Source organism: Odontesthes bonariensis, chromosome 6 (genome assembly GCF_027942865.1).
Source record: "Odontesthes bonariensis isolate fOdoBon6 chromosome 6, fOdoBon6.hap1, whole genome shotgun sequence".
Taxonomy (NCBI): domain Eukaryota; kingdom Metazoa; phylum Chordata; class Actinopteri; order Atheriniformes; family Atherinopsidae; genus Odontesthes; species Odontesthes bonariensis.
This window is the reverse complement of record NC_134511.1, coordinates 6,295,188-6,318,183: the sequence shown is the minus strand read 5'-3', so window position 1 is coordinate 6,318,183 and position 22,996 is coordinate 6,295,188. Positions and strand designations below refer to the sequence as shown.

Below are 22,996 nucleotides of genomic sequence, written 5' to 3'. Positions count from 1 at the left end.
AACACTAAAACTACACATGAACTCTGCAGTTTAGATGCTTTCAACACTAAAACTACACATGAACTCTGCAGTTTAGATGCTTTCAACACTAAAACTACACATGAACTCTGCAGTTTAGATGCTTTCAACGCTAAAACTACACATGAACTCTGCAGTTTAGATGCTTTCAACGCTAAAACTACACATGAACTCTGCAGTTTAGATGCTTTCAACACTAAAACTACACATGAACTCTGCAGTTTAGATGCTTTCAACACTAAAACTACACATGAACTCTGCAGTTTAGATGCTTTCAACACTAAAACTACACATGAACTCTGCAGTTTAGATGCTTTCAACACTAAAACTACACATGAACTCTGCAGTTTAGATGCTTTCAACACTAAAACTACACATGAACTCTGCAGTTTAAATGCTTTCAACACTAAAACTACACATGAACTCTGCAGTTTAGATGCTTTCAACACTAAAACTACACATGAACTCTGCAGTTTAGATGCTTTCTACGCTAAAACTACACATGAACTCTGCAGTTTAGATGCTTTCAACACTAAAACTACACATGAACTCTGCAGTTTAGATGCTTTCAACACTAAAACTACACATGAACTCTGCAGTTTAGATGCTTTCTACGCTAAAACTACACATGAACTCTGCAGTTTAGATGCTTTCAACACTAAAACTACACATGAACTCTGCAGTTTAGATGCTTTCAACACTAAAACTACACATGAACTCTGCAGTTTAGATGCTTTCAACACTAAAACTACACATGAACTCTGCAGTTTAAATGCTTTCAACACTAAAACTACACATGAACTCTGCAGTTTAGATGCTTTCAACACTAAAACTACACATGAACTCTGCAGTTTAGATGCTTTCAACACTAAAACTACACATGAACTCTGCAGTTTAGATGCTTTCTACGCTAAAACTACACATGAACTCTGCAGTTTAGATGCTTTCAACACTAAAACTACACATGAACTCTGCAGTTTAGATGCTTTCAACACTAAAACTACACATGAACTCTGCAGTTTAGATGCTTTCAACACTAAAACTACACATGAACTCTGCAGTTTAGATGCTTTCAACACTAAAACTACACATGAACTCTGCAGTTTAGATGCTTTCAACACTAAAACTACACATGAACTCTGCAGTTTAGATGCTTTCAACACTAAAACTACACATGAACTCTGCAGTTTAGATGCTTTCAACACTAAAACTACACATGAACTCTGCAGTTTAGATGCTTTCAACACTAAAACTACACATGAACTCTGCAGTTTAGATGCTTTCAACACTAAAACTACACATGAACTCTGCAGTTTAGATGCTTTCAACACTAAAACTACACATGAACTCTGCAGTTTAGATGCTTTCAACACTAAAACTACACATGAACTCTGCAGTTTAGATGCTTTCAACACTAAAACTACACATGAACTCTGCAGTTTAAATGCTTTCAACACTAAAACTACACATGAACTCTGCAGTTTAAATGCTTTCAACACTAAAACTACACATGAACTCTGCAGTTTAAATGCTTTCAACACTAAAACTACACATGAACTCTGCAGTTTAAATGCTTTCAACACTAAAACTACACATGAACTCTGCAGTTTAGATGCTTTCAACACTAAAACTACACATGAACTCTGCAGTTTAAATGCTTTCAACACTAAAACTACACATGAACTCTGCAGTTTAGATGCTTTCAACACTAAAACTACACATGAACTCTGCAGTTTAAATGCTTTCAACACTAAAACTACACATGAACTCTGCAGTTTAAATGCTTTCAACACTAAAACTACACATGAACTCTGCAGTTTAAATGCTTTCAACACTAAAACTACACATGAACTCTGCAGTTTAGATGCTTTCAACACTAAAACTACACATGAACTCTGCAGTTTAGATGCTTTCAACACTAAAACTACACATGAACTCTGCAGTTTAGATGCTTTCAACACTAAAACTAAACATGAACTCTGCAGTTTAGATGCTTTCAACACTAAAACTACACATGAACTCTGCAGTTTAAATGCTTTCAACACTAAAACTACACATGAACTCTGCAGTTTAGATGCTTTCAACACTAAAACTACACATGAACTCTGCAGTTTAGATGCTTTCAACACTAAAACTAAACATGAACTCTGCAGTTTAGATGCTTTCAACACTAAAACTACACATGAACTCTGCAGTTTAAATGCTTTCAACACTAAAACTACACATGAACTCTGCAGTTTAAATGCTTTCAACACTAAAACTACACATGAACTCTGCAGTTTAAATGCTTTCAACACTAAAACTACACATGAACTCTGCAGTTTAAATGCTTTCAACACTAAAACTACACATGAACTCTGCAGTTTAAATGCTTTCAACACTAAAACTACACATGAACTCTGCAGTTTAAATGCTTTCAACACTAAAACTACACATGAACTCTGCAGTTTAGATGCTTTCAACACTAAAACTACACATGAACTCTGCAGTTTAGATGCTTTCAACTCTAAAACTACACATGAACTCTGCAGTTTAAATGCTTTCAACACTAAAACTACACATGAACTCTGCAGTTTAGATGCTTTCAACACTAAAACTACACATGAACTCTGCAGTTTAGATGCTTTCAACTCTAAAACTACACATGAACTCTGCAGTTTAGATGCTTTCAACACTAAAACTACACATGAACTCTGCAGTTTAGATGCTTTCAACACTAAAACTACACATGAACTCTGCAGTTTAGATGCTTTCTACGCTAAACTACACATGAACTCTGCAGTTTAGATGCTTTCAACACTAAAACTACACATGAACTCTGCAGTTTAAATGCTTTCAACACTAAAACTACACATGAACTCTGCAGTTTAGATGCTTTCAACACTAAAACTACACATGAACTCTGCAGTTTAAATGCTTTCAACACTAAAACTACACATGAACTCTGCAGTTTAGATGCTTTCAACACTAAAACTACACATGAACTCTGCAGTTTAGATGCTTTCTACGCTAAACTACACATGAACTCTGCAGTTTAGATGCTTTCAACACTAAAACTACACATGAACTCTGCAGTTTAAATGCTTTCTACGCTAAACTACACATGAACTCTGCAGTTTAGATGCTTTCAACACTAAAACTACACATGAACTCTGCAGTTTAGATGCTTTCAACACTAAAACTACACATGAACTCTGCAGTTTAGATGCTTTCAACACTAAAACTACACATGAACTCTGCAGTTTAGATGCTTTCAACACTAAAACTACACATGAACTCTGCAGTTTAGATGCTTTCAACACTAAAACTACACATGAACTCTGCAGTTTAGATGCTTTCAACACTAAAACTACACATGAACTCTGCAGTTTAGATGCTTTCTACGCTAAACTACACATGAACTCTGCAGTTTAGATGCTTTCAACACTAAAACTACACATGAACTCTGCAGTTTAGATGCTTTCAACACTAAAACTACACATGAACTCTGCAGTTTAGATGCTTTCAACACTAAAACTACACATGAACTCTGCATTTTAAATGCTTTCAACACTAAAACTACACATGAACTCTGCAGTTTAGATGCTTTCTACGCTAAACTACACATGAACTCTGCAGTTTAGATGCTTTCAACACTAAAACTACACATGAACTCTGCAGTTTAGATGCTTTCAACACTAAAACTACACATGAACTCTGCAGTTTAGATGCTTTCAACACTAAAACTACACATGAACTCTGCAGTTTAGATGCTTTCAACACTAAAACTACACATGAACTCTGCAGTTTAGATGCTTTCAACACTAAAACTACACATGAACTCTGCATTTTAAATGCTTTCAACACTAAAACTACACATGAACTCTGCAGTTTAGAAGCTTTCAACACTAAAACTACACATGAACTCTGCAGTTTAGATGCTTTCAACACTAAAACTACACATGAACTCTGCAGTTTAGATGCTTTCAACACTAAAACTACACATGAACTCTGCAGTTTAGATGCTTTCAACACTAAAACTACACATGAACTCTGCAGTTTAGATGCTTTCAACACTAAAACTACACATGAACTCTGCAGTTTAGATGCTTTCAACACTAAAACTACACATGAACTCTGCAGTTTAGATGCTTTCAACACTAAAACTACACATGAACTCTGCAGTTTAGATGCTTTCAACACTAAAACTACACATGAACTCTGCAGTTTAGATGCTTTCTACGCTAAACTACACATGAACTCTGCAGTTTAGATGCTTTCAACACTAAAACTACACATGAACTCTGCAGTTTAGATGCTTTCAACACTAAAACTACACATGAACTCTGCAGTTTAGATGCTTTCAACACTAAAACTACACATGAACTCTGCAGTTTAGATGCTTTCTACGCTAAACTACACATGAACTCTGCAGTTTAGATGCTTTCAACACTAAAACTACACATGAACTCTGCAGTTTAGATGCTTTCAACACTAAAACTACACATGAACTCTGCAGTTTAGATGCTTTCAACACTAAAACTACACATGAACTCTGCAGTTTAGATGCTTTCAACACTAAAACTACACATGAACTCTGCATTTTAAATGCTTTCAACACTAAAACTACACATGAACTCTGCAGTTTAGATGCTTTCAACACTAAAACTACACATGAACTCTGCAGTTTAGAAGCTTTCAACACTAAAACTACACATGAACTCTGCAGTTTAGATGCTTTCAACACTAAAACTACACATGAACTCTGCAGTTTAGATGCTTTCAACACTAAAACTACACATGAACTCTGCAGTTTAGATGCTTTCAACACTAAAACTACACATGAACTCTGCAGTTTAGATGCTTTCAACACTAAAACTACACATGAACTCTGCAGTTTAGATGCTTTCAACACTAAAACTACACATGAACTCTGCAGTTTAGATGCTTTCAACACTAAAACTACACATGAACTCTGCAGTTTAGATGCTTTCAACACTAAAACTACACATGAACTCTGCAGTTTAGATGCTTTCTACGCTAAACTACACATGAACTCTGCAGTTTAGATGCTTTCAACACTAAAACTACACATGAACTCTGCAGTTTAGATGCTTTCAACACTAAAACTACACATGAACTCTGCAGTTTAGATGCTTTCAACACTAAAACTACACATGAACTCTGCAGTTTAAATGCTTTCAACACTAAAACTACACATGAACTCTGCAGTTTAGATGCTTTCTACGCTAAACTACACATGAACTCTGCAGTTTAGATGCTTTCAACACTAAAACTACACATGAACTCTGCAGTTTAGATGCTTTCAACACTAAAACTACACATGAACTCTGCAGTTTAGATGCTTTCAACACTAAAACTACACATGAACTCTGCAGTTTAGATGCTTTCTACGCTAAACTACACATGAACTCTGCAGTTTAGATGCTTTCAACACTAAAACTACACATGAACTCTGCAGTTTAGATGCTTTCAACACTAAAACTACACATGAACTCTGCAGTTTAGATGCTTTCAACACTAAAACTACACATGAACTCTGCAGTTTAGATGCTTTCAACACTAAAACTACACATGAACTCTGCAGTTTAGATGCTTTCAACACTAAAACTACACATGAACTCTGCAGTTTAGATGCTTTCTACGCTAAACTACACATGAACTCTGCAGTTTAGATGCTTTCAACACTAAAACTACACATGAACTCTGCAGTTTAGATGCTTTCAACACTAAAACTACACATGAACTCTGCAGTTTAGATGCTTTCAACACTAAAACTACACATGAACTCTGCAGTTTAGATGCTTTCAACACTAAAACTACACATGAACTCTGCAGTTTAGATGCTTTCAACACTAAAACTACACATGAACTCTGCAGTTTAAATGCTTTCAACACTAAAACTACACATGAACTCTGCAGTTTAAATGCTTTCAACACTAAAACTACACATGAACTCTGCAGTTTAAATGCTTTCAACACTAAAACTACACATGAACTCTGCAGTTTAAATGCTTTCAACACTAAAACTACACATGAACTCTGCAGTTTAGATGCTTTCAACACTAAAACTACACATGAACTCTGCAGTTTAAATGCTTTCAACACTAAAACTACACATGAACTCTGCAGTTTAGATGCTTTCTACGCTAAACTACACATGAACTCTGCAGTTTAGATGCTTTCAACACTAAAACTACACATGAACTCTGCAGTTTAAATGCTTTCAACACTAAAACTACACATGAACTCTGCAGTTTAGATGCTTTCAACACTAAAACTACACATGAACTCTGCAGTTTAGATGCTTTCAACACTAAAACTACACATGAACTCTGCAGTTTAGATGCTTTCAACACTAAAACTACACATGAACTCTGCAGTTTAGATGCTTTCAACACTAAAACTACACATGAACTCTGCAGTTTAGATGCTTTCAACACTAAAACTACACATGAACTCTGCAGTTTAAATGCTTTCAACACTAAAACTACACATGAACTCTGCAGTTTAGATGCTTTCAACACTAAAACTACACATGAACTCTGCAGTTTAGATGCTTTCAACACTAAAACTACACATGAACTCTGCAGTTTAGATGCTTTCAACACTAAAACTACACATGAACTCTGCAGTTTAGATGCTTTCAACACTAAAACTACACATGAACTCTGCAGTTTAGATGCTTTCAACACTAAAACTACACATGAACTCTGCAGTTTAGATGCTTTCAACACTAAAACTACACATGAACTCTGCAGTTTAGATGCTTTCAACACTAAAACTACACATGAACTCTGCAGTTTAGATGCTTTCAACACTAAAACTACACATGAACTCTGCATTTTAAATGCTTTCAACACTAAAACTACACATGAACGCTGCAGTTTAGAAGCTTTCAACACTAAAACTACACATGAACTCTGCAGTTTAGATGCTTTCAACACTAAAACTACACATGAACTCTGCAGTTTAGATGCTTTCAACACTAAAACTACACATGAACTCTGCAGTTTAGATGCTTTCAACACTAAAACTACACATGAACTCTGCAGTTTAGATGCTTTCTACGCTAAACTACACATGAACTCTGCAGTTTAGATGCTTTCAACACTAAAACTACACATGAACTCTGCAGTTTAGATGCTTTCAACACTAAAACTACACATGAACTCTGCAGTTTAGATGCTTTCAACACTAAAACTACACATGAACTCTGCAGTTTAGATGCTTTCAACACTAAAACTACACATGAACTCTGCAGTTTAGATGCTTTCTACGCTAAACTACACATGAACTCTGCAGTTTAGATGCTTTCAACACTAAAACTACACATGAACTCTGCAGTTTAGATGCTTTCAACACTAAAACTACACATGAACTCTGCAGTTTAGATGCTTTCAACACTAAAACTACACATGAACTCTGCAGTTTAGATGCTTTCAACACTAAAACTACACGCACCTCCTGACTGAGCCTGATCTCACGTTGGTCCATCCGGTTTGCAGTTACAAAACTTGACTGGTGCACGACAACGCGCTGCGTCGTCTATTCAAGGCAAAGCGCCAGGCCTGAAACGTCATTTTGACGTCACGGGCAGCCAGCCCCGTGAGCCACTCGTCAACTGTAAATCCAGCTTAACAAGGCTGGAACTCGCCTCACAGGACGCAGCAGGGGGTAAGAAAATATTCATAAATGATGTTGCTAATATGGGATGTCTTACAGCTTCATGTCAAAAGAGGCAAACTGTCCCTTTAAGGTGCATTATGGTAAAGCTGGGCTGTTATTATCAGCGTTGAGGTGCTTTTCTGAACGATGTGTTTGTTTGCTCGTAGCTCTGTAATTCACACAGTAAAAGAACTGAATTTCCTCTGTGATCCGGCACTGAAGCAGTTTTTTCCGACAGCAGGACTCAGTGTTGTATCTTTATCTGTTTTGCTTTGCAGACGATGACCGACGACAAATACGAAGTGCGGTCGTGCGCGCCCGACGCAGCCATCCAGGTGTGCAGCACCAAAGACCCCCAGCTCACGCTGAAGATCACCCTCTCCTCCTTAGCCATGAGGGAGGAGCGCAGCGCCACAGAAGAAGGTACAGGCTCCTCCCCCTCCTCCTGCTTTGGAGGACGCTTCTATGGTTTTTATTTTTGTTGTTTGACCTTTATGTAACAGCATAAAGAAGAACGAGGGCGGTAACATACTGACAGACTGGGAAAATTTGGGTGAATGATACATCAAGTGGGCTGAAAGCTGAGAGGTGAACAGGGGAAAAAGGAGCAGGGATGATATGGATCTGGGTCAAGTGTAACGGAAACAGCAGACGGAGGGGGAAGGATGATTTCCACAGGGGATGTTTGGTTAGGATTGAGGAGAAAGTAGATCTCTGTGTCATCCTGCAGCTCTGATAAGCTTCACTGGAGCCGATTCATGTCAGGGATGGTGTTCCTTTCCGAGTTTAAGATGCACAACATATATTTCTTCTAAATGTTCAGCTCGTTTGCAGGCTGTGTTTTCTCCCTCTAATGGGACTGAAATTAAAAATGAATGACGTGTGATCGGGACTGAAAAGCCACAGAAAAAAAAATGCAGTTGAGTCCTCAGAAAAGGTAGAAAAATGGAAGAAAAAAGGATCATTTTCCCCTCAGGTTCAACATCCTGTCAGCACCAACAGGGACGGTGAGTTGTGTGTTTGCTACGCAAAGTGAGCGACTGCTCCTCCAACTCTCTTTGAACAAGAGCAGAAGTGACCGTGGTGGATATAAAGCAACATAAAGAGCAAGGGAAGCTGCTCTGAGCTGGGTTTTGACAGCATAATCCAGATTGGATGTGATCACAGCTTTATAAAGTTATAAATCTTATATCTGCTGAATCTGGAAACTTATAAAAAATTCAGGGCCTGATTTTACTGTAAGAAGCTCGGTGGAAGGTGTCAGTTCTGAGTCAGTTCGGTGATGTACAAAGTAATCCTGCAGGAATTTAAATTTTCTTTTTATTTTATTTATTTATTTAAAACAGGGACAATGCACAAAAGCATTAATTACTGAGAGAAGAGATGCCTTGTGCCAGGTTGTGGCAACATTTGCTAATTTCCACCTGAATGGTGCAATAAGTCGGAGGAAGAAGCCGTCCTGGGGATATTCAGGTGCTGCTTTATAAAAAGTGCCTCCGATGCGTGATGCTTCTCACGTCTGCTTTTAAGAGAAGCTGAATTATTATTATTACCTCCGCCAAGGAGGTTATGTGATCGCCCGAGTTTGTCTGTTGCTTTGTCTGGATGTTCGTCTGTTCGTGCTGCAATCTTGCGACCTGCCACAAGGTGGCGCGACCTCAAGGTGCCAAAGCCAAACAGAGCTAAAGCCAGACAGAATGCATAGTGCGCAGATTTGCTGTAATTAGCACAACAAAAAATTGCAACGGCAAGCCAGTGTGCATAACTGCATAAAGCGTAATAATAACGGCGAACACTGCTTCCCGACAAAACATTATAATAATAATAATATAAATAATAATTAATAACGGCGAACACTGCTGTTCAATAATGAATAGGGAGAAGGGAATGCCTCTTCTGCTGACAGCGCCAAAGAACAAGTAGCCCACATCAGGAACGTATGTCCGTACATGGCTCGCTATCCACAGATAGGTGGGCGGAGTTCTGCACTCTCTGAGTGCATTTCTAGTTATTATTATTGTTGTAATTTTTTTGTGATGGAGCCATAATGAGCAGGAGTCTAATCTGACCACAGCTCATTCCCTCCGAGAGCAGTCGGCCTGAAAAGATGAGCGATCCGTCTCCCTTTAGGGAGATTTTATCTTCAAGCTAGCAGACGTTGAACACGAGAAACTTCTAACATCGGCTCAGACGGCTCAGAGAAAAGTACGATGGTAAAAAGAAGCAGAACCTGGACGCCGAACAAAGCCGAACACCGTCAGAGATACAACAGCTGCTATTGTTCCGTTTATTTTATTCAACTTTACTGCGGAGAAAACAACAATGCTAACATGCAAAGATGTTTTATTTGATTAAATTTAGAAAAAATAAAAAAAAACATTTTATTCTGAAAACATTGGATTTCTAGTCGTTTCTGCTTTTTGTCACAGTTGAGAAATGAAAAAATGCAGAAACATCAATGATAACCAAACCAGCTGAATCATGATTTTATTCATTTAATCTGCTGTAAGTTTCCAGCTGCAAACCTAAAGCTTAAAAACTTTTATCCCACTGTGTGATTGTTTCACACAAAATAAGTTTTCCCCCAGAATTTTTCACTCTAAAGTAGGGCTGGGCAACGATTAAAATTAATCTAATTAATCGCATGATTTCCCTGATTAATCACGATTAATCGCATTTATACGCAAAATCCAAAAATGAATCCAAAAGTAGTGTATAGCTTTTAGCATTTAGCTTTATTTTAAATGTGCTGCCATATGAATGAAAGTGCCATAACATTTGTTGTGCAAACACACTTTTAACATCAGCATCTTTCTGTAGTTTTTATGTAGAAGCCTCGCTCCACTGTCTGTTTCCTTCAATGACTTGCTGCTATCAGTTGTGTGTTTTGCCTTTAAGTGATATTTTAGACTGGAACTACTACGCTGAGAAGACAATTCAACTTGGCAGTGTTTACAGATGACTTTGGTTCTGTCGACTCCGCCGTCTGGAAGAACTTTAAAATGAAAATGGCCGAGTAAAAGTTCCGTACCCTTCTCCATGTTTGGTGGATCCGCCGATAACTTTCTTTACCTGTTCCACAGCAGACAGCAGCAGACTTTTACAAAATAAAAGCCTGTGAGCAACAGACTTTTACAAAATAAAAGCCTGTGAGCAGCAGAATTTTACAAAATAAAAGCCTGTAAGCAACAGACTTTTACAAAAATAAAAGCCTGTAAGCAGCAGAATTTTACAAAATAAAAGCCTGTAAGCAACAGACTTTTACTAAATAAAATAAATAATAAAACCAGCGTAAATGCTCGATAAAAATATTTATCGGCGTTAAATAATTAACGAGTTAACTCGCCCAGCCCTACTCTAAAGTAAAAAAAAATAAAATAACCTGAATAAAAGTAATTTAACATGAGAAGCAGGAAACTGTTGGTGAATCTGACTTTAAGGGAATGCAGAAAGAAAAATGAAGGTAACTGGTGATGCTGCTCGGTTCGTGTTCTCACTCGGAGCTGTTAGACTCTAACAGTTAGACTCAGTGGAGGCTGATGTGCAGCAGCCTCCTCGTTAAATGTCGGTGCCTCTCGTCGGCTGATGAGCTGCACGGTGACACGCCGCGCCTCCTCTGCTGTCTGACTCCACGTCTGCTCGTCTCAGACGTGCGGTTTTATCTGGAGGCTTTCATTCTATCTCCACTTTGATATTTCGTGTCGGCCTCCGTCACTTAATGATGTTTCGTGGGAGTGGAAATTGCAATCTGGACGAGCTGTGATATCTTTTTTATTGCCTTCCCTGACTCTGCTGGCTTCATTCTCAGACAGCTGCTCAGAGGGATCCGGGGATGATGAGCGTCGACTCAAAGTTTGAAGTCAGAATTTATCAGCTCTTCATGACGAGTCCTGATGAGTCGATTCGAGTAAAACAAGTTTATTTTTTATTCTGGCTCCACGACGACGGCTGCTTTTCCAAACATCTGGGACACATCTGGGTGTATTTCTTATAACAGAGAGTCGGGACAATAGACTAAATCCTTACTGAGCTTTTCCATATCTGCAGTTACTCGTTTCATTTCAGAATCAGAATCAGAAAAGATTTTATTGCCAAGTAATTTTCACATTTCAAGGAATTTGTTCTGGTCCGTTTGGTGCAATTAAAAATAAACAAAAACAAACTATATATATATATATATAAATTTATATAATAAAATAAAAATTTACTAAATAAGCTCTTAACGAGTGACAATAATGGATAAAATTCCCCTGTTTAAGTTTTTAAGAGTTAAGCTGGTCACAAACTACACGATTTTCTCAAGCGACTCAAAAATGTAGAAAGAAATCAGGAGCAATCTCTGGATCTTCAGTCCTCAGATGTGAGGAGCTGATCTCCTTCTGTTGAAAAGATGCTGTCAGAACCCAACTCTGTGCCGCCTCATGGGAGCGTTTTTTAATAATTCAGGACTGTTTTTGCTCTTCTGTCGGCCATAACTGTGTGGCCGGCCCCCTCTGGCTCCTGGTTTTATGGTCTCCCTCCTGTAGCCGGCCTCTGCTCACTCACTGTTGGTTTTGTTGCCGTAGTTCCGCAGGTCGGCTCGCTGTGTGGATTTCAACTCCTCTGCGGCGCCGCTGACGAGGCGCCCCCCCAGCCCAGCGGCAGGAAACCCCGGGTACAAGGGGCTTCCCCAACCTACCAACCAGCCTCTCAAACCAACCCACTCACTGTCTGCCTCAGACATGCTCCTCTCCCCCCCCCTTTCCTCTGTTGACTGGACTTCTCTCTGGGTCACCATGAAATTCTGGTCCATGTCTGCTCCCCGAGCACACAGACTAAAAAAAGGACAAAACAACTACATTACCCAGCAGCCCCCGTCCAGATCTGTGCCTCTGTGCTGTAATTACTGGGGCTGGACGATTCGGTTTGGCTCAGATTGACATCCCATAATTTCATGATGGAAAAAAATGGTGTTCACTGAATTAATCTGATGTCACTAATTAAATCTCCCCAAAGCTGATGATGTCAAGGAGTATTTAGTGGGGGTTTGTCCTCATCTGTATGTGGGCTTGACCTGCGAGTGATGCTGCCTTCATGGCCCGCCTCGGGGAAATCAGAGAAAACAGTTTCGACCCGAGTCAGTCAGAGTTCTGCTGCTGCTGCTGTAGAGTTTAAATGGCAGAGAATCGTCTTTAAGCCAAACCGAACCCAACATTTCCATAACTTTTACATTTTAAAGTCACATTACCAGCAAAACCAATGATTTCAGCTTTAAAGATGTTTTTTTCAGCTTTAAATGTTAAAATCTGTGAGCTTTGTTCTTTATTTGCACATTTCTGATCAATTTATTACCGGTTTCAAGGATAACTCTTATTCTTTAATTCTTTCCCCGCGTACATGATGCACCTGGCTGATGGCGCCTGGAACAAAACACAGTTTGATGAAAGGAACATTTAAAGCTTTCACTCTGTTGGTCAGACAAACTGACGGGAAAACAGGAAGTCAAATGAAAACTCACCTCTGATGGCTGCAAAATATTAAAGAGGCTAAAAGATCTGAAACTTTATTTAAAATCATCTTTGTATGTGGAAACATCGTTCAGTCACAGAATATTTTTACAATTTTATTAAAAAACTGCAATAAACTGACATTTTTTGTTGTTAGAAACCTTCTAATTTAACATTATTAACATAATTTAACAGTTTAATCCAGCTGTAACTCAATTTAATCCTGTTGAATCCAACTGTAACAGAATAATCCAGTTCATTCCAGTTCAGTTCAGGTCTTTTTGAGGAAATGGATCTATCTGAATCAACACATTTGCTGATATAATAATCTTTAAAAATATGTGGTTTCTTTTTCAAATAAAATGTAACTCGAACATAACACTTTATAACACTTTATAACTGATTTTTCCAATAAAATAACACTTTATAACTGATTTTTCCAATAAAATAACACTTTATAACTGATTTGACTTTAAAGGTGAAATCGGTTCATTAAAAGCCAGCAGTAATCATTCGTATCACATGCCGGAGACGTTCTCTCACAGAACATTATGTGGAGTTCGTGTTATTTCATCCTCATGCTGCAGCTTCGGTGATGCTGAGCCCGGCACCACGACCCACCTGCCCACCTTCCTGTGACCGATCCTGGGTCGCACAGTAAAATTCCTCTGGTGGCGTCCTGTTGGGTTCCACCTCAGTTTGCTCGTTCCTTTGTTTGGAAAGTCTCCACCTAAAGAGCCGCTGTCAGAGGTGCATTTCTGACCATATTACCCAGCATTCCCCGGGGCAGACCATGAGGCTCCTCAGTCCGTGGTCATGGAGGAGCAGCCGACCCGACCCGAGTCGGCTCCTCCGTTTGTCCTCCACCTCTTCCATCCCGTTCAGCTTTCACTGCGATCTCTCCAGCGACAGACTGCTGAACCAGACGCACGCTGCTCGCCGCCCGCCGGCTCCTCTTACCGCCGACCTGTCCAACGCATTTAAATACTTCAGACGTCTGTTAGTTCCTCTGTTGGTACTCTGTCAGCTGATTTCATCTCTGAGCTCTTTGAACCATAATGACTCTGATTCCTCTGCATCAATCAGGATCTAATAATTGCAACTTGGACAGGCAGCGTTTTCCGATCTTAAAGGGATAGTTCGCCTCTTTTGACATGAAGCTGTATGACATCCCATATCAGCAACATCATTTATGAACATCTTTTTACCCCCTGCTGCGTCCTGTGAGCAGAGTTCCAGCCTCGTTTTGGTGTTGATGAAGGTAGTCCGGCTAGTTGGCTGGGGTTTAAAAAATAAAGCGTTTTGCTTCTCAAAACAATATGCGTTCAAAAGAGTAATACATTTGCATCACAAAATCATTCTCCAGGAAAAAGTCAGACCTCACAATCGCTTGGTGCTATTTTCTCTCCCTTCGTATCACTGCCTGCTGCCGCCTGCTGACAGCCGCACCTGTTACAGTGTTTGCTGCTCGGAACACTGGAAAAAATGCCCCTCCAAAAATAAGTAAGAAAAACAACAAATACGAGACGTTTTTGCTTGAAATAAGCAAAAAAATCTGCCAATGTAACTAGTGAAAATCAGCTTGTCAAGATTTCTTGAAATAAGATGTGATATTTAGGACTTTTGAGTTAAAAGTGATCTTGAAATTAGCTTAAAAACCTCTTCAAATGTCAAAAAAAGCTTGTTTCATATGATATGTGACTCAAAACAATTTGTGTTCAAAGATTTTTCATTTAACAAGATATTCCAGATGTATTGTCTTCAAACAAGTCCCTATATCTTGCTGAAATAGTACTTGTTAGGCAGTTGTGTCTCATATTAAGTGTAATGAGATATTTTGACTAGAAATTAGACAAATATACTTGGTAAGATTTAGATTTTTTCCAGTGAACTCGGCTCACAGGACGCAGCAGGGGGTAAGAAAATGTTCAGAAATTATATTGCTAATATTGGATGTCATACAGCTTCATGTCAAAAGAGGCGAACTATCCCTTTAAATTTCCTCAACGAGCCTTCACCTCAGAGCTCCGCGGTGTGGTCTGCAGTCTGTTGCCCCCCCTTTTTGTCCGTCTGCTTGTCCACAGTGGGCTCCCCTCCTTTAGCTGCTCCCGAGAACAAACAGCCTTCACTTTCTTTCCAGGGTGGCGTTCTCACTCTCAGATGTTTATGTTGTCGTGGTGATCTGCTGTCGCTCTTCTTCTGCTGTCGTTCTGCCATGGCTCGGGGGGCCTCCGGCCATGGCAGGAGCGCTCCCCACAGGAACCCGGTGTGGAGAGACTGTCTCAGTCATAAACATAAACATCTGACCGGCCCACGCAAGAGTGAAAATACTAGCATGGCGCCCCAGAACGCTGCGGAGCAGGACTGCTTTTTCACAGCGAGTGTTCGTGTCTCCTGCCCGTCACCACACTCGGCCAACATTTCTGAATCTATCCCAACGGTTTTACACACCAAAAGTGTCATTTTTGATCTGTAATCTGGCTTCGGGTCCTGAGTTGTTGCCATGGGCACTGTTCGAAACCGCATACTTCTCCTACTACTCCTACTACTCCTACTAACTTTTTGAGTTAGTATGCGAGTTTGAGTAAGCGAGAAGTTCCCGGATGCATACTAGATTCTCCGAAATGTTGGGTATGCATCATGAGGTTACTACTCATACTCAAACTACCCAAGATGCAACGTAACTTAACGTCGCTAATCGTCATTTCCTGTCAAAACGGCAGTTTCAAGCTAGCTACAACGAGGGTAGGTTCACTTCCTGTTTTCAAAACAAAAGCACCAATTGTATCGTAATGGCTTTCCCTGTGATAAAAGGCAACGGGTATTTTATTTTGTGAAAATAACCGGAAGTGCGTTGCTCACTGCGGCTAGCTTTAGTAGCGCCGAATTCGTGGGACCAAAATTGTAACTAGCCGGTATTTTGTCAGATTTTCAACACGTTGGGGATCTAAACGACTACTTTCTCACCTGAAAATGTTTCAAATGTTGCTAAAGTTTACAGAGTTTAGAGCTTAAGTGAAATCATCTTCAAGCCGGCTGATTTCGGCTCGGGCAGGAGTGAAATGCATTGTGGGTAAACGCTCTGCATACTGTCTGATCGATGAGTATGCAGTATGGAAGTATGTAGTATGTAGTATGCGGTTTCAAACACAGCCATGCTCTCATTTTCGTCCTGCGCAGTCGGCGATAACTCACTAATCGGGCGCGTTCCATCACCTTCAGCCACTGAGCTGCATCTGGAGTGAGGCTCCGGCCGGGCAGCAAGACGCATGCACTCACATCTACTCCAGCTCCTCCTGTCAGTCTCATGAAATGAAAGATCCTGCCTTGTGCATGAGAATCCCTCTTTTTCCCAGAAAATCTCCCACAAACTTTCAAATTTCCCCCTCCTTCCTGGCTCATTCGGTCAGATCAGTGGGTTTGCCTAACAATTAGCCGTCCAACCCTGCTGCCCGTGTGTCTGTGTGTGAGCTGGAGGTCGGCGTGCTCACGCTCAGTCTGTCCCGTCTCATCCCTCCAGAGAAGGGCGGCGATGAGGAGAGGCAGGAGGACGAGGACGGGGGGGAGGAAGGTGTCCTGGACAGGCAGAAGTGCCAGGCTGCGCTGGCGGCACTCCGACACGCCAAATGGTTCCAGGTGAGGGTCGCCGTCCTTTAACTCCAGGCAGCCGGTCTGAAATATGTCTCTGAACATTACCTTTCTGAGCTTTCATGTGCAGCAGCCAACATGGTTTGAAGGAAAGGTGACGGCACCTCGGCTCCGTGTTTATCAGCATAATAACGACACGGCTTTAATGAACCATGAACTCACTACTCTGCTAATACCAGCACTGTGCAGCTCCACCGCCTCGGCCTTCAGGTCCCGACTGGTCTTTGATTCTCTTGATGTCACAAATATATAGATTTTTTTTTAAAAGGCAGAACATGAACAAGAGACTCAGTAAATGCCAGAGATGGGACCACACTGGAAAAGATGCTTGTTTCATATGAAATTCGACTCAAAACAATTTGTTTTCAAGACTTTTTCACTTAACAAGATATTCCAGATGTATTGTCTTCAAACAAGTCCCTATATCTGGCTGAAATAGTACTTGTTAGGCAGTTGTGTCTTATATTAAGTGTAATGAGATATTTTGACTAGAAATGAGACAAATATACTTGTTAAGACTTTGATTTTATTCCAGTGCAAGTCTCAAGTTTTAGCTTTAAAGGCGCTGCTAGCTTTAGTAGCGTCGAATTCGTCGGAACAAAATTGTAAATAGCCGGTATTTTGTCAGATTTTTTCTCTGAAAAACTGCAACAATCAGTGTCCTCATAGTTTATATTTTCTGAATATCAAATCAAATTTATTTGTATACCACATTTCATCTAAAAAACAATTCAAAGTGCTTCACATGAAATAAAAGTATTGCAGCAGGGAGTGTAAGAAGCATTAAAAATACATAAAAGAATATAAAGAGAAACAAATAAAATCATTTAAATGAATGCAGTGACAGCTGTGAGCCCAACACAGTGCAGCTCAGTATAATCAGCATTCTGTGTTCCTCGACACTCTCAGAGTGAAATGTGAAGAAACGCGAGGCTGCAGTGATGCGACCTCAGAGGTCAGGAAGGGGGTCTTCACACAATCAGGTTACACGTCGGCTGCTGCCTGAACTGAGACAGATGAAAGTCAAGGTCGGGTGTGGCGGTGAGAAGCTTCCCTCGGGGAAAAGGAGCTAAATGCCAAGTAGGATCAGAGTGAGGGGGTAGTGTGACCTGAAGGTGAAGCAGGGTTCTGTTTCATCCCCATCACACGGGGAGGGGGGGGCTGATAGGCCTGAGGACCTCCACTCATTTATAATAACTGTAGATACAGTCAGCAACATTTATTTAACTGTTTCACCTGAATTAAGTTCTTCTTTTTATTCTAAATTGAGCAAATTAAAGCATCTCATCTTCTCCTGGATGTGAAGTAGCTCTTGTTCTGTCAGTTTATGGTGACAGCGGAGGACTTTATCCATCTTTAATATTCAGTCTGAATGAAACATTGTGAATGAACTGTCTCTAACGGAGGAGAATGAAATTAAATCAAATCAAGTTTATTTGTAGCACATTTCATGTACAAACAATTCAAAGTGCTTCACATGAAATAAAAGCATTGCAGCAGGGAGTGGAAGAAGCATTAAAAATACATAAAAGAATATAAAGAGAAACAAATAAAATAATAATAATACATTTTATTTGTAACGCACTTTTCATTTACAACAAAATCTCAAAGTGCTACAGTGGGATAAAAGACAAATATTAAGATCAAAAGCAGGGACAGTAAAATGCAAATAAAATACACAAATAAAAGTAGTGAGTCCTTTAAATGCAAAAAGAAATAAAAACAGGACAGAGCATTTAAAGGGAGGTCATTAAAAACATTGGGTAAAAAGAAAGGTTTTCAGGCCTGTTTTAAAGTGTTTCAATAAATAAAATAATTAAAATGAATTTAAAAACAAGCAACAGTCCAGATAAGTTCAAAGATAGCGTGCAGATTTCATGCATAGACACATGAGAACAGAAATATTTTTAACCTGGAGTTAAAAATGTCTCCATTTGGTGAAAGTTTAATCTCCACTGGCAGTTTGTTCCACTTGTTTGCAGCATAACAGCTAAATGCTGCTTCTCCATGTTTAGTCTGGACTCTGGACTGGACCAGCTGACCTGAGTCCTTGGATCTAAGAGCTCTGATGGGTTTATATTCTCTGATGTACTTTGGCCCTAAACCGTGCTGGGATTTGTAAACCAGAGCGAGGTTAGAGGGAGAAGCGCTGATCCGTCGTAGTAAAGGGAGCTGAGCTGAAGCCGTCGTTCACCCGCTGCTTCTTTTTACGGAAAAGGAGCCAGCTGAGGACATCTGGTCAGGACGCTTCCCACGGGAGGCGTTTTTCAGATCCAGATGTGATCCGTCTCCCGTTGCCATGTCAACGACGGGGAGATCGGTGCTTACACTGACACGAAACCAAGCCGATAGCAGCTGAATGTGGCGAGCCGGTGAACACTGTGACCACAGAGTGTTCAGATCCACAGAAATTAGTTTCATAATGAAGCATCATCGAGGCTTTATGATACTGTTGGACGTCCCAATAACAGCCGGGACAGATCTGTAGAGCAAACTCATGATTCGGTTTCTTTTTGGTGCATTCATTTTATCTTTGATTTGATTAGAGACGTTTTAGGGCTGGGCAACGATTAAAATTTTGAATCTAATTAATCACATGATTTCCCTGATTAATCACGATTAATCGCATTTGTACGCAAAATCCCAAAATGAATTCAAAAGTAGTGTATAGCTTTTAGCATTTAGTTTTATTTTAAATGTACTAGTTCCGTACCCTTCTCCATGTTTGGTGGATCCGCCGATTACTTTCTTTTCCGGTTCCGCAGCAGACAGCAGCGGACTTTTACAAAATAAAAGCCTGTGAGTAACAGACTTTTACAAAATAAAAGCTTGTAAGCAACAGACTTTTACAAAATGCATTGCATTTGGTGCATTCTGGTACATCTTTGATTTGATTGGATAAGTTTATTCGATAGAGACAGCCAACATTAGCCAAAAAAGGATTAAGTACATAATTTAAAAACTTAAAATTAATTAAATCATTACAGCACACAGTTAGATCCAAAAAAAAAAGACGAGCCACTCTTTCTGTCCCTCTGAATGCAACAAGTTCATAAAACCCAACAAACAGAGCTTTGATAAAGTGTGTAAAGGAGTACGTAGATAAACACGAGCTGAGAGGTCACATATTCACGGCCCTCAGAAGAAGAATTTACAGCTTAAACGTGTAAGGATGGGTGTTGTTGGGGAGATTAGAATAAAAGAAGCTTATGCATAAAAATAAAGTGAGTGAATTCAATTTGAGAAGAAGATTGTGTTGCAGCGTGATGCTTATTCCACCCTGAATCTGATCCAGTTCATGTTGCCAAGATGGAAGTTTCCCTCCGTGGCGTTGGCAGCATATTGAAACTTAAGGGGTCGTGAAGATGCCTCCGGTCCCACAGCTCAGAGGTGTGGAGGCGTCAGCAAACACTCACTCTGTGGCCTCGTTGAAATGCTCACCGTGTCGTCCGTCTGTCCCTCCAGGCCCGGGTCGCAGACCTCAAGTCCTGCGTCATCGTTCTGAGGATCCTCAGGGACGCGTGCAACCGCCTGCCTGTGTGGCAGCCGCTGAAAGGATGGGTAAGTGCCCGCCTCAGCATCCCAGCGTCACAGCCGCGCAGTTAACGCTCTGATTACCTGGTGTCTCATCTGCTCGCCCTGTGCAGCCTCTGGAGCTCATCTGTGAGAAGGCCATAGCCACCTGTAACCGGCCCCTGGGCCCCGGCGAAGCCCTGCGCCGGGTCATGGAGTGCATCGCCTCGGGGATCCTCCTACCAGGTCAGATCAGCTGTTCACTGCAACTTTTGGGCTATTTTTAGGGCCCGAGCAGTGAAACTGCAAAGACCCTATTGTATCTGTAAGGTTTCTTCTTCTTTCTTTCTTATTCTTTGCAAAAGGTAGTCAAAAACTCTTGAAATTTTGCGAGCACAGAATCTAAACTTTATATTTTTGGGAGTCGCTCATTGACTCTTTAGCGCCCCCTACCATACTTAAAAATGGTCCCCGCATTGGGCTTAGTTTCGCGTGGGACGACAAAATTCGGTACACTCATTTATCATGCCCAGACGCACAAAAAAGTCTCTTGCTGACATGGTCCCACGTCTACAGGAAGGCGGCCATTTGGGATGGAATGTGAGTTTTGGTGCCATTTTATGCCGATTCCACGCCTTGCATTTGATCGAACTCGTCCTACAGATTTAATAATAAAGACTTCAAACTTGTTCAGGTTACTCTTTAGACATGGGGGGGAAAATTCATTGGGCAACTTTTTCAAAACTTAAAGGGCGTGGGCGTGGCGACGCCTCAAAGTTTGATGACTCGCCATTACTCGCCACAACAAATTAAGTCGCTTATAACTCCCACATACATTATCCAATCTGTCCCAAACTCCATACGGTGAATGCTGGACCCAGCCTGAACGCGTACATATTATCATAACGACATCCACCTATAGCGCCACCTGCTGGTGGTCGGAAACGTCTTTTTTTTTTTTTCCACACCTCGCATTTGATCGAACTCCTCCTACAGATTTAATGCCACAAGCTTCAAACTTGGCCAGGTTGCTCTTAAGACATGGGTGGAAAAAAATCAGTGACCAACTTTTTCAAACTCTGAACAATGTGGGCGTGGCCAGGCGATACAAATCGTGTGATGGCGTTTGTGATTTGAAAGACTTATCATCATCGCAAGGTCATGAAACTTGGCACACACGTCCACCCTGACGACCTCGTACCTATGTGAAGGGTATTGTGTGTGGGCGGAGCAAAATGGCTCAGTGGCGCCCCCTAGAAATGTTCAAAAACCCCTCCGCATTGGGGTTATGCTGTGCTCGTACATACGCAGAGGGCATCGTGCGTGTGGGCAGAGCTGCGGCTCCAGCGTCCAGCGCATGCCCAACGTACGCACATCCCAACGTGCGCACATCTCGGTCACGCTCACAGCTGCTTGCAGCTTTCTAGTTATTCTTGTATTTGTTTCTCCTGCTGAAGAGCGACAGTCTGCAGATCAGTCAGGGCTTCTTTAATATTTATGATCCTCGCGGGAACCGTCGGTATAAAATCGGATGCATGCAAAAAGTGGAATTCAGAAGCAGCACATACAAATATGGAATTTATTCAGAGAGCTGCTCAGAGGGATGATGCATGTCTCAGCATGGTGTGCAGTGTGTCCTTATCTGAGGAAACTGGACAAGTGGAGGACAAAAGTAGAAGAAAAACTATCTATGAACAGCATCTGAAAGAGATGTCCTTAAGAAAGAGGAAAGAATCCAGCAAAGACCTGACACAGAACTATTCCCGAAGACACAAATCTCGTCTAAGAGGGTTCAGGCTGTGCTGAGGAATCGACCAAATATTGACTTTAAAGCTCTTTAGAATTGCACAAACCATTTCCTGTTTGCCTGGAAGTACAGAAAGACATCAGGAGGGTGAAGTGCTGCGTGTTTAAAATAAACCGGCTGGGCCTTCGGTTATCAGGGTATTGTGTGAAACGGTGGCCTAGTTAGACGGAGCGAGGGCAGACGGCCTCTGGGCGTCCTGCTGGGAACGCTGTGGGGATACGTGGCTGCCGCTTTGGGCCATCGAAAAATGGAAGTATTCCCTCAGAGAAAGAGCCTCAAGCACGTGGAGTAGACTGAAAAGATTTCCTCTTGAGTCAGGAGGAAACGAGGCACTTTTCTGTTCTACCGGAACACAAACCATATTCTGATGGTTTGCAACGAGGGCTGGGCAACGATTAAAATGTTTAATCTAATTAATCACATGATTTCCCTGATTAATCACGATTAATCACATTTGTACGCAAAATCCAAAAAGGAATCCAAAAGTAGTGTATAGCTTTTAGCATTTAGCTTTATTTTAAATGTGCTGCCATATGAATGAAAGTGCCATAACATTTGTTGTGCAAACACACTTTTAACATCAGCATCTTTCTGTAGTTTTTATGTAGAAGCCTCGCTCCACTGTCTGTTTCCTTGAATGACTTGCTGCTATCAGTTGTGTGTTTTGCCTTTAAGTGATATTTTAGACTGGAACTACTACGCTGAGAAGACAATTCAACTTGGCAGTGTTTACAGATGACTTTGGTTCTGTCGACTCCGCCGTCTGGAAGAACTTTAAAATGAAAATGGCCGAGTAAAAGTTCCGTACCCTTCTCCATGTTTGGTGGATCCGCCGATTACTTTCTTTTCCTGTTCC

At 40.7% G+C, this 22,996-nt stretch overlaps 1 protein-coding gene across 5 annotated transcripts in view; it reads left to right on the top strand.

Annotated features, from left to right (window-relative positions):
* LOC142381881 (spermatid perinuclear RNA-binding protein-like) overlaps positions 1 to 22,996 on the top strand; it is a 110,605-nt gene that overhangs the window by 58,262 nt on the left and 29,347 nt on the right. For all 5 annotated transcript variants that reach the window (XM_075467177.1, XM_075467174.1, XM_075467175.1 and 2 more), the window contains exons 5-8: positions 7,965 to 8,109; positions 16,693 to 16,808; positions 20,286 to 20,381; positions 20,468 to 20,579. In XM_075467177.1, coding sequence (XP_075323292.1) covers positions 7,965 to 8,109; positions 16,693 to 16,808; positions 20,286 to 20,381; positions 20,468 to 20,579 — 469 coding nt within the window. The remainder of the gene's footprint in view (positions 1 to 7,964; positions 8,110 to 16,692; positions 16,809 to 20,285; positions 20,382 to 20,467; positions 20,580 to 22,996) is intronic.